The sequence below is a fragment of the Cyprinodon variegatus genome, unplaced genomic scaffold (assembly GCF_000732505.1).
Source record: "Cyprinodon variegatus isolate N-32 unplaced genomic scaffold, C_variegatus-1.0 Scaffold396, whole genome shotgun sequence".
Classification (NCBI taxonomy): Eukaryota; Metazoa; Chordata; class Actinopteri; order Cyprinodontiformes; family Cyprinodontidae; genus Cyprinodon; species Cyprinodon variegatus.
In genome coordinates, this window is record NW_015150849.1 from 608303 (window position 1) to 623672 (window position 15370).

General features: G+C 36.9%; 1 protein-coding gene across 3 annotated transcripts in view; it reads left to right on the top strand.

The window, feature by feature from the left end:
* The window catches only part of tom1l2 (target of myb1 like 2 membrane trafficking protein), a 20421-nt gene extending 7650 nt beyond the window's left edge, over positions 1-12771 (top strand). Inside the window, exons 4-16 of one of the 3 annotated variants that reach the window (XM_015387495.1) lie at positions 333-482; positions 907-1041; positions 1119-1262; positions 1387-1503; positions 2066-2199; positions 2433-2475; positions 3265-3433; positions 3850-3964; positions 4618-4693; positions 5327-5401; positions 9795-9854; positions 10256-10292; positions 10890-12771. In XM_015387495.1, coding sequence (XP_015242981.1) covers positions 333-482; positions 907-1041; positions 1119-1262; positions 1387-1503; positions 2066-2199; positions 2433-2475; positions 3265-3433; positions 3850-3964; positions 4618-4693; positions 5327-5401; positions 9795-9854; positions 10256-10292; positions 10890-11035 — 1401 coding nt within the window. In that variant the 3' untranslated portion in view covers positions 11036-12771. The remainder of the gene's footprint in view (positions 1-332; positions 483-906; positions 1042-1118; positions 1263-1386; positions 1504-2065; positions 2200-2432; positions 2476-3264; positions 3434-3849; positions 3965-4617; positions 4694-5326; positions 5402-9794; positions 9855-10255; positions 10293-10889) is intronic. The other 2 variants (XM_015387496.1, XM_015387497.1) reach the window with 2 other exon arrangements.
* The last annotated feature ends 2599 nt before the right edge of the window (positions 12772-15370 follow it).

Here is a 15370-nt window from a genome sequence, read left to right on the forward strand (position 1 = left end):
CTTCCTTCCTTCCTTCCTTCCTTCCTTCCTTCCTTCCTTCAACAGGACAACAAAAAAGACAAATTAGGTCTAAAAAGGTTTTGAATTTTTACATGGAAAACTTGAGAAACTCTAATAACTGTACTTTCATTTATTTGATCCATATAAATGTCAAGGATAACCTTTTTTTTTTTTTTTTTGAGAAAAGGGGAGCCAATAGTGAGAGTTAACCTTAACAGAGGGCAACAGCACACTAATTCTGCCTCTGATCAGCTTCTTGTATATATTCCTTCCTTTCTCCTTTGTTACTTTATTTGTTAACATTTTTCTGCGTGACTGGTGTGTTTTTGCAGGTTCTGGAGACATGTGTAAAGAACTGTGGTCACAGGTTTCACGTCCATGTGGCCAACAGAGATTTTATCGACGGCGTCCTGGTCAAAATAATCTCCCCCAAAGCAAACCCACCCACAATCGTGCAGGACAAAGTGCTGTCCCTAATACAAGTAACAAAGCTTTCTTTCCTTTTTTCCCTGTTTGTATGGCTATGTTGTTTTTTTCACAGGAATCCATTCCATTTTTCTCTTTCGAGATAAAAACATAGCGGTGTTGTGGTGTAAATTGTACGCCACCTCTCACACTTTTTGGTGTTACTGCCAAAATCTTTCATGTGTTTTAGTAAGACCGTTGATTAAATACAGCTTCTAGTGTTGTTTTTTTTTTTTTTTTACGAGGTTACCTAAGAATACAGATGGTTTCTATTTAATTATCAGCATTTGGAAAGAATTGTTTGTTGAGTTGACGATTTTTGAAGGAGAATGCAAGAGTTCATCTTGTATTTCATTGTTGTTTTGTTTATTTTAAAAATTTTTACTGATTGTCAGAATTAAATTAGACAGTTAAAGTGTTTAATTGAATTTTACCCTATAGTCCTGGGCTGATGCCTTTAGGAGCAGTCCTGATCTTACCGGCGTGGTCCATATCTACGAGGAGCTGAAGAGGAAAGGCGTTGAGTTTCCGATGGCAGACCTGGATGCTTTGTCTCCAATTCACACGCCACAGAGGGTAGGAATAAAAACTTTTCCTGCATGAAAGTTTAGGAATTTGGTTAAACAACTGTGCTGTTTTCTTTCAAACCATAGGGTACCCCTGAAGTGGACCCAGCTATGTTGAAGTACCTCGCTCCTAACAATTCAACTGGGGGTCCTCCTAAACCCAGCCAGTCCACTCCCACCACCACACAGGCCTCCAACATCCCCAGCCCCGTCACTGTTACTCCTGAACAGGTGATAACTCGCTTCATAACTGAATTTTAGACGTTGATTTGAAATCAAGTGATAAATAAAAGCAGATTTTACCATCAGACTGGAGACCATTTACTGATTTTATATTTTTTTTTTGGGCTTATAGATTGCGCGGCTACGGAGCGAGCTGGACATTGTGAGAGGAAACATTAAAGTCATGTCAGAGATGCTTACAGAACTGGTCCCTGGTCAGGAAGATGCTTCTGACTTGGAGCTCCTCCAGGTGAGATCTGAGTTGATTAGTTTATTCATCTGTGTTAATGTCTTTAACAGTCTCAGATCACTCTTTAATCCCAACATAAAACAAAAAAAGAATGTAGAAATAATGACAAAAAGCCAAAATTTATTTCAGTTTTAGCGTCCAAAGTGAGTTGTTGTAACACCTGGTGTCCATCAGGGGGTGTGATGTGTCGACTTTTCACACCATCAGCAGTAACAGAGAGAGAAGGAGGTGATATTCCCTGAGGTGGCAGTCGGCCAGGGTTACAGGGATCTGTGTAGAATTTAACGTCCTCTGGCCAAATCCACTCAGGTATTTGTGTCAGCGCCATGGATTTGGCTTTACTGCTCAAAAACGGCTGCCACTTAAAACCACACTGTTACAGAATCATGAAGTTGTGTAGATATCCTCATCTTCTTTAAGAATATATGTCTGTAAAAATCGGCAAAGGAGAGCTTCTTTGTCTTTTTTTTTTTTTGTTTGGTTAAATTTTTTTTGCACTGCAGGGTTCTCACAGCTCTTTTGTCTTCCCTGCATCAATCTGTCTTCATGTCCCTCCATCCAGGAGCTTAACAGAACATGCCGCGCCATGCAGCAGAGAGTGGTTGAGCTAATAGGTCGTGTGTCCAACGAGGAAGTGACTGAGGAGCTTCTGCACGTCAATGACGACCTCAACAATATATTCCTTCGATATGAGAGGTGTGTTGATTAAAAGTCTGAGTGTATGTGCTTGGTGAGAGATAAAGTTTACTCTTCATCTTTCAAATGTGACTAAACATTTTGATGATAGTTTTCATTTTACGAAATAAGCCTTACAACAAAAAGCATTGTGCAGTACTCTACCATCTTCTGCGTTTTGCAAAAAACTTCAGGTGTTTAAAATAAGAGACAAAACAGGAGGTGAAACTCACATGATTCTCTTTCGCTCGCAGGTATGAGAGGTACAGGTTGGGCAGGGCTGCACAAAACAACGGGGTATGTATCATCAACAGAGAAAAATTACATTGTGTTTTGTATTATGATATGTAGCACTTTATGGAACAATGACAGAGATTTTTTGGTGGGGGAATCCAAAACACTATCATCACAGTTGTTATATAATACACAAGAAATCAAAATATAACATGAAACACTTTTAAAATCTGAAACTGGACATGTGAGGTCTGCTGTATGAACACTTTCTCATAGTCTTAACAAACCATCTAAACAAACAGTAATGGCAACGTCATGCTGTAGGGATGTTTACCTCATCAAGATATAAAGCTGGTGATAATGGGTCAACAGATGCTAATTCATTGATTGAGAGTCTGTGGCCAGATTTGAAGATCTATGTTCACTAAAGCTGTTTCTAAAGAATGCAAATATCTTTCAGTGAAAGTTTTTTCTAGACTTGTTTTTCAGGGATGGTAAAAATGGTATCATGTCCCATTTCTCTTCCAGTTTATTATACATGCTGATCTGTTGCATTAATCCTAACAAAATAGAAAATAAACGTTCCAAAACAATGAGTACTTTTAAAAGGCACTTTACTTAATTCTTAACAAAGCCTACTATATATATATTAAACCTTGTTTCAATGTATATATGAACTGGTCTGATTTCAGTGTGATCAAATATGTTGCTTTTAATCATCTAACTTTTGAAAAAAACCTAATTAATTGAAGCTCTAAACAATGATTGACTGCTCCATTCTCCCTGAACTTAAACATGGCATCTTCAAGCTTATTTAGGTTTAATATGTATCTTTCCAATCTTTTCCCTCAGATGTTAGCTGAGACTACAGAAGATAACCTCATAGACCTGGGGCCAGGCTCTCCCGCCGTGGTTACACCCAGAATTACGTCCAGCCCTCCATCCAGCTCCGCCCAGAGAGACGCAGCGTCAGCAACTCACAACCCCACAGCTTCCTTATCTACTGCACTCGCTAATCTTGGTAGGGAGATAAGTGTTAGCTTTTTCCTTTTTTTTTGGATCTTTGATCGATTGAAAGATCCAGGACAGGAAAAAAGCCCGTTACTTTCATAATTAGAGCTTCTTAATTCCTTTTTTGTCTTTTTTCTCTTATCATTTTGATAATTGGTTAAAGTAAAAAGAGTTTCCATTAACCTCCTTTTAAATGCATTAAAAAGGAGACTGACTGAAGTCTGGAGGCTGCTGCCATAAGACCTTGAACATTTCTGCAGATCTTCATATGATATAAACAGTAAACTAGAGTTTCTTTCCTTCCATGACCAGTTACACATTTTTCTCAGTTTTCAAAAGTTTTTTTTATGTTGGAAGTTAGTATTTTGTGCCGAACAGACAAACGCGATCAATGTTTAGATCAGCTTTCTTCTTCTCTTGATCCAGATGTAGGCCCCGACACTGTGAGCGGTACACTCACCTCTCTGTCGGGCCCAAATAAGGACGATTTTGACATGTTCGCCCAGACCAGGAGCAGCTCACTGGCTGAACAACGCAAAAAGTAGGTTTTCATATCATTTTTTGAATAACAGATAACTCGATCCCTAATCATTTAGTAAGCTAGCTCAATTACAAAAGAAAAAAAGAAATACAATGTCCAGATCTGTTTTAAATGGATGGGTTTGGATCGGAAAGGACAGAGCATCAACTAGAAAGCGCAGAGAAGAATCACTATATATATCATTACAATATCTCTGGTTGAATTATGCTTTGATCTCCTAGTTGAAAAAGCAGCCTGCAACATTACTTTGCTCCTCTTTGCATAACGATGGGGCTCATGTTTGTGTTATATTCAGCATTTCCTTCCCTGCAATCACAGAGGATCAAGTTGGTCTTAAAGAGCTTGCATAATGTTGCTCTAAATCTTTCTGAACCCTTTAGCTGTTCACTGAAAAATTTAAGAGAATTATTGCATAGTATTGCTCTTCTTTCCCTCATTATTTTTTTCCAGCTTTGTAATGTTTACCTTATACAATAACATACTAATGGAATCTAATGCTGCTTATCCAGAGGTTAGAGGTCTGTTTTTCCATTTCCTGAGATTAGAATAATACTAATCTGAATTTATCTCACCTATTTTTTTCAATATTTGTTTCCTATTTTTCTGCTAATTTTTTTATAAGCATTAACTAGTTTTCACACTTTGGTGCGCAGCGTAAAATATGAAGAACCCCACGCTCTGGGAGGCCTAGCCTCTGCTTTGGATGTGAGACAACAAAACACAAGTGGGGTGAGTACATTGGAGCATGGAGTTTCTGTTAACTTTAACATGTAGGGAGCATTCGGGGTGTGATCTACAAAATCTTTATTTTAGGTTTTGTTTTTCTAGTGGCTCCCTGCTGTTTATTATTGGCTACTGTAAATGATCAAATGTTAGAAGAAAAAAAAGGAAGCCTTGTTTAGCTGAGGAAAGAAAGTTAGTAGGTTTAAATGAAGTGTTGAAAGTGGGCTAAAGCGGGTTAAAACCAATGTTATTTTATAAGTTAAGATGTGTATCTCAATCTTTTTGTCATTTGCGAAGATAGATTTGGATCTAAAAACATATCTTAATAGTCTGTTGTCCAAATTCAGATTTTTCTGTCCTTATCTCTTGGTGTGTTTCCACATTCTGAACAGTTCTACTCAGATTTGGAGTTTCATGACTTACTTTTTTATTGAATTGAAATTCCTTTTTTCCCCACTTTGTTTTCCTTATTCCTATTTTTTCAAAATCATCCTTTATTTTGGTTTTTAATTTTCTTTGAATGAAAGTTGTCTCCTGCACTTTTGACTTCTCCTCTGTCTTCTTTCTCTGGACTGTGTGCTATGCTGTGGTCGGGGCCTTTCTTCTCTTGAGTAAGGTCTTATTCTGTTGTTGATTCAGCTGAGGGTAAAAGGGGATGATAACCCAGCAGATCAGGAGCTGCCCATAGACAGCTGGCTTATTACCCAAGGAATGGTGAGGACTCTATCCACAGTGTGTCCTCCTAGCCCTCCCTTTGTTTTTACCAGCATTTACGCTAGCCTCATTCATTACCTTCATCAGCTTTTTTATTAGCCTCACCTCAACACTTTGGTTTGACATCCATAACCAACCCTAATAACAGTGTTTATTGTCCTTAAGCATTTACTTTCATATTTAATACAGATGTGTTCTAGTGGTGGGAAAAATTACGACAGAAATAAAATATTGTTAATATTGTCGGTCGCATTAGCTGAGAATCAATCAATATTTTATTTTATTACATACAAAGTTTTCATATAGTATGCTTTCCATTTAAAATATGTCAAATATATTTCATTCAATCAATATATTTCATTGAAGATGAGATTAATTTCGCCCACCTCTTTTATACATTTGTTTTTGACAGAGCACTACACACCATGTTTATTACGGTTAGTTACTGTAAAACCACTTCCACATAGATCTTATAATGGGTCTGATGGTTTTGTTTTAATGCTTCATTATCCTGTAGCAAACACTCACTAAACCCAAAGAAGTGGACATACTCCCCCAAGGCAGCAAGACATATTTTCAATTTTGAATAACGTTTTAGATGGTGTAACTGTAAATATATTTTCCAATGTTTAAAAAAAAAAAGTTTCAATGTGGAAAACTAAGAACAATTTGGGTCATCAGATCTTTAAATATTAGATTTCGTAAAAAATCCAAGAACTATTCTGGACAGAGCTGGCCCAAGGCAAAGCAGACCTAGTAGCTGCTTAGTGCATTGCTAGGCCAACAAGGGGCGCTAAAGAGCCATTCAGTGCACCAACCTTTACATCCGTAAACTCTTAATTCAGCTCTTAATTGATCCAGCCTGAGGTTGGAAATGCTGAGTTTTTGGTATCATTAAAGCTGCTGTGAGTCAGTTAAATCAAATCTGAGTAAGTCTGGTTAACTCAGTTGACCACGCAAGTAACGACTTTGAAAAGCCATTATTAGTGGTGCCCCGATTTAACGAGTCATTGTTTTATCCCACTGGAACCAGAGATTTTAAAGCAGAAATAAAAACAAAATTAAGGATGTGTTTAAAAGAGAAGATTCATCCTGAGTTAATACTCAGGTTTATATGAAGTTTGTTATGGCAGGCAATGTTTAGATGTATTAAAAGCGCTCTCCTCTCTGTTGTTCAATTTGTAGATCACTAAAATAGGGCTCTTCCTGGTCAAAACCACATTCATTGTCAGATCAGTAATAACAGATTTTCTTAATTACATTTGTGCCGCAGAAACTGAATTTCAGAAGGGGAAAAACAAAATTGTACTACTGAGAATTAAGTTTTATTTACCTACAAATGTTCACACATTATAAGTGGCCATTTTGACATTCTTAAGCTTGACTGAAAATGTATTTATATCTGAAATACCTTTCTTCATGGTCAAAATAATACAAATGCTGACCATTAACAATAGGAATCTGAAATTCTAAAATTCATTTTAGACACCCAATATGTTTATTTTAGATATGAAGAAAGTCATTTTGTTTGAAATTGTCATTTTGACAGGTACATTTTTTTTTAGATATTACAAATACAAATTCAGTTAAACTAATAAATATAAAAATGGCTTGCCAAAATAACCAAAAGTAACCAAAGTTACATTACGGAGAAAAGTAGTTTACTGCTTCAGTGGTGCAATCACCTGGCAGTAGGTGAAGATGAAGTCTAAAATCGTTGTTCTAACTGGTAGGACCTGTGCATTATCTCATGGGGTTCCTCCTCATTTTGATTCTGCCTTCCATCACACAGTAAATACTAATTGGCTGTTTGCAGCTGCTTTGGATCAGAAATCTCCTGACTAAATCAGGAAATAAAACGATGTCATTGGCTCTAAGGAGAGCGAAAACATAGGATACAAAACTTGCTCCTGACCTGGTTAGCTCTAGGGAGAATGTTACCACGGTAACAGAAACAGGTTGACTAAACTCTTTATGAAACTGAAAACTGAGGTATAAAGGTCTAGAGTGGGCTATTAGGCCCTGTCTTACAGCCACAATTAAAAACTAAAGTCAGTAAGTTCAGAAAAATGCTTCGAAACCATTGTTGTGTTGTGGGGAGTATTTTCTGTTTTCATATCTTCCACATTTCACATAGTAAATAACCTCAATAAAATGACTAACAAAGACCATAGAAGTTTGTTTATATACACTACTCAAAAAATTAAAGGAACACTTTGTGATCAGAGTATAGCATCAATTTAATTAAAGTTCTGGGATATTAATTTGGTCAGGTAAGTAGCAGATGGGTTGTTAATCAGTTTCAGCTGGGCAGTAGAAGGTCTACAACCCATCAGCAGGACCGGTATCTGCTCCTTTGTGCAGGGAGGAGCAGGAGGAGCACTGCCAGAGCTCTACGAAATGTCATCCAGCAGGCCACTGGTGTGAATGTCTCTGACCAAACAATCAGAAACAGACTTCACAAGGGTGGACTGAGGGCCCGCCGTCCTCTAGTGGGCCCTGTGCTCACTGCCCGAGACCGTGGAGCTCAATTGGCATTTGCCACAGAACACCAGAATTGGCAAGTCCGCCACTGGCACCGAGTGCTTTTCACAGATGAGAGCAGGTTCACCCTGAGCACATGTGACAGACGTGAAAGGGTCTGGAGAAGCCTTGGAGAACGTTATGCTGCCTGTAACATCATTCAGCATGACCAGTGGTGGGTCAGGCATGGTCTGGGGAGGCATATCCATGGAGGGACGCACAGACCTATACAGGCTAGTATCGGGATGAAATCCTTGCTCCCATTGTCAGACCCTATGCTGGTGCAGTGGGTCCTGGGTTCCTCCTGGTGCACAACAATGCCCAGCGTCATGTGACGAGAGTATGCAGGCAGTTTCTGGAGGATGAAGGAATTGATACGATTGATTGGCCCCCACGCTCACCTGACCTAAATCCAATAGAACACCTGTGGGACATTATGTTTCGATCCATTGGACGCCACTAAGTTGCACCTCAGACTGTCCAGGTTCTCAGTGATGCCCTGGTCCAGATCTGGGAGGAGATACCCCAGGGCGCCATCCGTCGTCTCATTAGGAGCATGCCCTGATGATGTCAGGCGTGCATACACACGTGGGGGCCATACAAATTACTGAATACCATTTTGAGTTGCTGAAATTAAATTTCAGCAAAATAAACTAGCCTGCCGCATCATTTTTTCACTGTAATTTTTGGGGTGTCTTTGAATTCAGCCCTCTGTAGGTTGATCATTTTCATTTCTATCAAATGATATGGCATTCTTTCGTTCCTAAAACATCCCCCAGTCCATATCAGTGTAAATATCAGCATGAATTTGTTCCCATTGAGATCTGATGTGTTTTCAAAGTGTTCCTTTCATTTTTTGAGCAGTGTAGTTTAATCTCACTTTATGTGTGAAATGTTGCATCGCTGACTTTTATTAGAAACAGGTGTCTTATTTTGCACTTTTCTGTAATATTTTCTCCTCTCTTTGTTTGCATGAGTTTCTTTTTTTTTTGAACAGCCTTCATAGCCTAACTCCCTCAACCTGTATTTCTATATGCTCCTACCTTACATAAACTGTGCTCACAAAAGGAAACTACCAACTTTTTGTACGGCGTCAGAAATTCATCACCGTCTGTGATGATCTGTTGATGTTGAGCTAAAAACCAAACTTTGATGTTATTTCAAAGCACCAGAGTGAGTGGAGATACGGTTATTAGACTTTTTTTCTCCTGGTAGAAAGCAGAGGTTAATATATTTCTGCTCTCACTCTTGTGAATTTTTTTTTTCCAAACGTACCCAGTACAGCAAATTCCTCATTAACTCCCTCATGGAACATATAGATAGAAATGTATAAAACCGCCGTCCGCTCTGGCGTGGCTTTCATCAGCAGCATAACTGTACACCATGCTGACGCGCCCTGCGCCCCATCCTGTGAGCATGCACGCTCCGTGCACCTGCCCTGTCATTTCACCGTCCCTGCGCTCTCAGCTTTCCGCATCCAATCAATCTCAGAATCCCGCTCAAACTACTTGCTGATTAACTAATGATATGAAATAAGGACTGCGGCTGTGTGACATCCATCATCAGCTGTTCAGCTATGCGTGCACAATGAAGTCAAAAAGAGTAATATGCAAACTGGAAGACGGGCTCTCATATGTAGACTCTCCAATTGGCTGATGATTATATTTAAAGTAGCTATTTTTATCCTTTGAGAAAATTATTTTTTATTTTTGTCTATTTTTATCATTTGTGTCTATTTGGTGGTTCTTCTTCTTGATGTTTGTGTGTTGCATCTGTGTTTTTTTTGTTTTTTTTTTGTTGGGGTTTGTTTGTCTCTTACTTTTATGGCCTTGGTGCAACCGTTTGGTTCGTCCATGGTGTTGTTCTATAGATCCCCGTGTCGCAGTCCTCTGTCATGGATGACATAGAGGAGTGGCTCTGTGCTGATGTGGTGAGACTTTTTAATACCTTGATTTTCTTTTTTTTGTCCTGTTTCCTTCTCCTTTCTTCTTGTTTTCTTTGCTACTGTTTTTTTTTTTTTTTATCCATCCAATTTATGTTACTAATCATATTTTCCTTAAACTTAATAGTTTTCTTCTCACTTTAAGCCTGTTTTATTCCACAATTATTAGGTGTAATTCTTTAAGTCTGTCTTACTAATCTGGTTGAATACTGGAGCTTGGGGAAGATGTTAAGGGGCTCAGAAAGGTTATTTGCTGTCTAATGTTTGCATGAATTTGAGATTCTTCGTGTTGTGAATTTTACTTGCAGCTGAACAACGAGTTTTTATTTTCTAACTTAATGGTTTAGCTAAAGTTTTTCTCCTTACAACTGCTTCTCTCTTTTAAATAGAAAGGAGATGCTGCTGAGGAGGGAGTGACCAGTGAAGGTTAGCCTTCTAAAATTCCTCTCATTCCTCTCGAACTTCTTCAGATCTTTTTAATGCTAACAACTACAAACTTGAATGTATTTTATTGGGATTTAATTTGAAAGATATTTCAAATCAAGCAAGATAGAACTTGAAATTGCAAAGTTATACATAGTTTTGTCAAATTTGTGGAAAAGGTTCCTTCAAAACTCTTTAGTTTTCATTTTTATCAGGCTTCTATTTAACAATGAAGAGCCTTCTTGCTCTTGCTTTTTAAAAGCTCCCACCGCCATGTTTGCCAACTTTTATGTTCAGAGCGATGTTCAGCATTTAGATCGCGGCAGATGGTTAATGTGACTTTTATTCTCACCACAATTCAATCTTAGCTGGATGGTAACCTGTTAGATTTTATTTGTCCAGACATTTTCAAAACCATGCATTAATATAACATCCCAATAAAATGCAATAAAGTTAATTGTTGTAATTTCAAAAAATTGTATAGAAAAGTTCCAGACCTTTACAAGGCACTGTATTTTTTTTATACCTGAAAACATGAGTGGTGTGTGAAATGTCCTTGCGATAATATATGTCAAAGATGAGTTGATTTCTTTCTTTCAGAGTTTGATAAGTTCCTAGAGGAGCGCGCTAAGGCAGCAGACACTTTGCCATCTCCCCCCGGAGCTAACCCTGCTCAACCTGCTCGACCCACGACCGGCTCCAGCAAGAAGGCTGAGCGGACAGAGGATGCCCTCTTTGCCTTGTAGACTGTTTCCAGCGAAAATTAGCTTCTGCAGCAGGAATCCGGAAGGTCATCCTAGATAATTCCCCTCCAGATCATCTCTTCTAGTTCCACTTTACTGCTAACTGGATGGAAGTGGTGTTGCAAGTGAACTCCACCTCCTTGCTCTTCTCTTGCTTGAACCCATTAAGGTCAAACGTGTTTACTGCACACTCTGCTGTGTTCCGTTTTGCGATAGATGGATGTATAAATCAGTTCATGTGGGATGTAGAACTCGCAGGCTTGCAGCTCATTTGCAGCAATCCCACTAAATGAAGACTACGAACTCTGTCTCATTTTGTGGAAGAATGTAGTTTATTACTATTAAAATTAACAGTGCAGGCTGATGCATTGAATTTTTATGAAAGCATACATTTAGAATATTTTATTTTTACTACATTCAGCTAATTGCATATTTATGCATTTGTTATAATGGTTGGATCTGTATTATGTTGCGGTTCACTTAATTCTTTAATCGGCTAATATTCACTTTATTCTGGTTTAACCTTTAATATCAGTATTAATTGATGCGGTTGTAAAACCTGTTTTTGCCTGCTTACCGATAACACAGTAAAGAAAAAGCTGATTTGATGGGATTTCTTACTATAGAGGAGTCCTCTGGAAAACCTCTAACCAAAGGGAAGTTTAATGGTGGTCAGTTAAAACATGTTAATGCATCTCAAATCACAAAAGGGAAGAAGTATGTCCATTTGATACTTTAAGCATCTTAAAAAAGAAACTTAAACATGAACTGGGACCATCAATTAGCATCAAGCACCTTTAGTCATTCCAAAGAATAGTAAGGCTTTAATGAGCAACTAGGACTTTATTTATTTATTATAATATATAAAATGTTAGACTAATGCGCTCTGTTGAGGTTAGTGCATGTTTTGGTGATTGAGAAGAAATAACTCAGATTTTATTTTATTTGATAAAAACCCTTTTTTTTGGCATCAGCCTCAAAATCTGTAGAAAAAGTGGGATATAGTTTACGTGTATATTTGCTTTAACTCATCATAATTTGAGATATATGCTAATTTATTTACATTCCATATTTATAGTGCAAAAATACACAGGACATATTTAGATGATACGCCAGAAATAGCGCCTCCTACAGTTCGGAAATGTTAACTGCAGTCCGTGAGAGCTGGTCTACTGGGTGTTTTCAGATGAGTCTCTGCTTTTACACCACCTGGTTCAGGTAATTGCTGTAATTAGTCATTAATGGGAACCAGGTGTGCTGAAGCAGGGACCGTTCCAAAACGTGCTATAAACTGGCCCCAGACTCAAATATTTTAAAATAAAATAAACCATCTTCATTGATAAGAATAGAATAGTAAGTCATTTTCCTCAAAGTTTAAAATGAATCACCAGACTTCTTTTCATATAGATTTTATTTCAGAAAAACAAATGGTGGGTTTGTATGTCTTGCTCATCTGAATTTGTACTAAACATTTTTTTAGTGCATGGACAAAGCCTCCTCTCATAGTCCGGGACATGAAAAATTATCTTTGCTAGTGATTAATAATATTTTAATAATGAAAAGAAAATCATTCCAAGTTTAATTCCCGTTCATCAGTTATTGACTAAGAGTAGAAAATGAGACCTTAATAATAATTATTTTTTTAAACAAAGGATAGTAGACACTTATTTTCTATTATTTATCTCTGAGATTCAATTACCAAAACATGCATGGACCACTAGTATATGTATATATTTTTTTTAAACGCATTAATGTATGTGCAATTTGCAAAAAAAATATCTATTTTTTTGTCTTTTGTGTTTTTAGAATTCATATTTTTGAAGAGAAAATAAGAATTAAGAATGACTTCACTTTGCACACTTCTTTTTTTCATCACTGCAGTGCTTGTTTAGGTTTATTTAGTATATCAAGTTTAGGTTAAAAAAAACAATATACGTCAATCACTTGGACAAAAGCAACATTTGTTTTTACAAGTATTGAGATGACAGAGATGCAGAATTAAAAAAACATAGATCCTTATATCATTTATAATATAAATATACAGGTCATAACACCCTTATATAGTCCCTTTTTTTAATTTTCTGCTTTATTTTTATAGTTTTTTTATTTTACACTATATTGTCAAGTGTGTTCAGTGGTGGGCGCCATCCTCAGTTTAGCTCCAGTGTAGATGGAAAAAAAAACCTGCCAAAACAAAGTCCAATCTTTAATTAATCTATTTTTCTTTTATTTATTTATCAAAGTATTGCCTGACCCCCAGCTAGGTGCAATGTAAGGTTATTAGGAAGCTCCTATTATAGAGCATTTTTTTTGTCCACCAACAAAGTCTCAAAAAATATTTTTTTCCCCCTGATTATTCTTGTAATATTTGAAACATAGTTCAAATGTAATATGGGGATTTATTTGGTATTAATGCTAAATGATTTGTGTTGTGAATTGGCCCTATATAAATAAACTGATTTAATTATTGCTGTATTGATGCAACTACTTAATGAGATGGTGGGTTAATGTTTTGCTTTGAGATTGCTTTCCATGCAGGTTGTACAATGACAAATACTGAGAAAGCTATTAGAGGTTATTTAAGATGATACGTCTATTTTCAGTATTTGTTTGTTACATGTCTTTGGGTCTATAACAGTACATTTTTTTTGTACTACTTTCTTTGAAGTTCAGAACATTTTTCACAGATGTCTTAGCTGTCTATATTTTGGAACTTTAACGTCATAAAACACAATATGTAGTCAAAGTTTAGACATCTCAGGTGTTCAACATCTCTTTGGCTGCACCTTGCCATTACTTATGATCAGATTTGTATTTGACCCTATGCACGTGTCTGACTGCCCAATAAAACACTGGTAATGTGTGACTGCTACCTCATTACTCTGTTCTTTTTCTCTCTCTTTTTCTTTAGCAACAGTTCCCTGCGGCTTAATCCTGATGTAACCTAGCGTTATCTTGAACTGTGCTGGTTAGTCAATTCTCCCTCCTGTGGTTTAATAGCTAAACTTTTACCATTTGGCTCCTGGATATACAGTATTAAATTAATCCTGTTTACACATACAGTACAATACAAAAGAAACGGAATCACTCTAGTACCTTAGACTGTTTCCAATTGATAAGATTTAAAAAAGACTGAAAATGTGTCACATTTTCTGTGTGTGTGTGTGTGTGTGTAAGTTTCTGGACCATTTTCCCAATTTCATCACAATGAGGACCAGTTGTTGTAAAGTGAGGACTTTTTAGTGTTCCTCACAAGATATTTTGCTAATGGTTAGGTTTAGGATTAAGGTGTCAATTGGGTTAGGATGAGGTGCACATTGGTAAGGGTTAAATTTAGGGTTAGGGCATAAAAAGGGTTGAAAATGACCGGAAGTCAATGGGAGTCAACACATGGTCCTCACAATATATAGCAGAACAAGTGTGTGGGTGTGTATCAAGCTTTATTTAAAAAAAAAAAAAAAAAAAGATTTTTTTTCCCCCTCTTATACCTAAATAAGTCTAAACCTACCTAGCACCAGATATTAAATTAAAGTAAGCTGAATTAAAGTAAAGTAAGCTGAATGGTCTATGTGTGGGTGGCTGGTTAAGACAAAGGGATTAATATTATTTGGGTTTCTTTTAGTAAATGAGAGAGACATCTTAAAATTAATAAATTAAAACTTTGTCAAAGTAGGGTGAGTTTAGAAAAAAAAAATCAGACTTATTTGAGAAGCCATTATTTACATTAATATAATACAGCCAGTCTGGTATGGCTGACCAGCTTTTTCATGTTTCGGTTTGCATTTTAACTATTTTAGTGATGAGCTACAAGTATCGCACTGCAAACAACTGAAATCTAAAGTCAGATTTCTTAAAATAAGTGGATTTTTTATTTGAAGAGGTAAGTACGACTCTTGAACATATAACATTTAAAATAGGAAAAAAACCATTATTGTCTGATTTCCAGTGTTTATTATCTAATTATCTTATTTAAAGAGTTTAAATACTCATCCCATTGGCAAATCATCTTATTTACCCACTCAAATTAAAGGTAAATGATCATTTTTGCAGAGTTGATGTGTGAAGGCCTCTTGCCATTACCCTACATTTAGATAGATTCTCAGAATTAAGTTGATAGTCTGAAGGAATATCTTGCTAAAGCTGTAAGAGGTATAAAGAATGTCTACTGTGCAAAAATTAAGGGTAGATGCTTAACACCAAACCCAACAATAGAGGGCTTCATTGTTGTTTAACTCAACTGCTGTCAACTTAGCAGTGCAACAGCAGGGCATTGACCTACTTCCACAGTTTTATAATTAGTCCTGTGTTGCTGGCACAGATTTACTTTTAATGAAAATC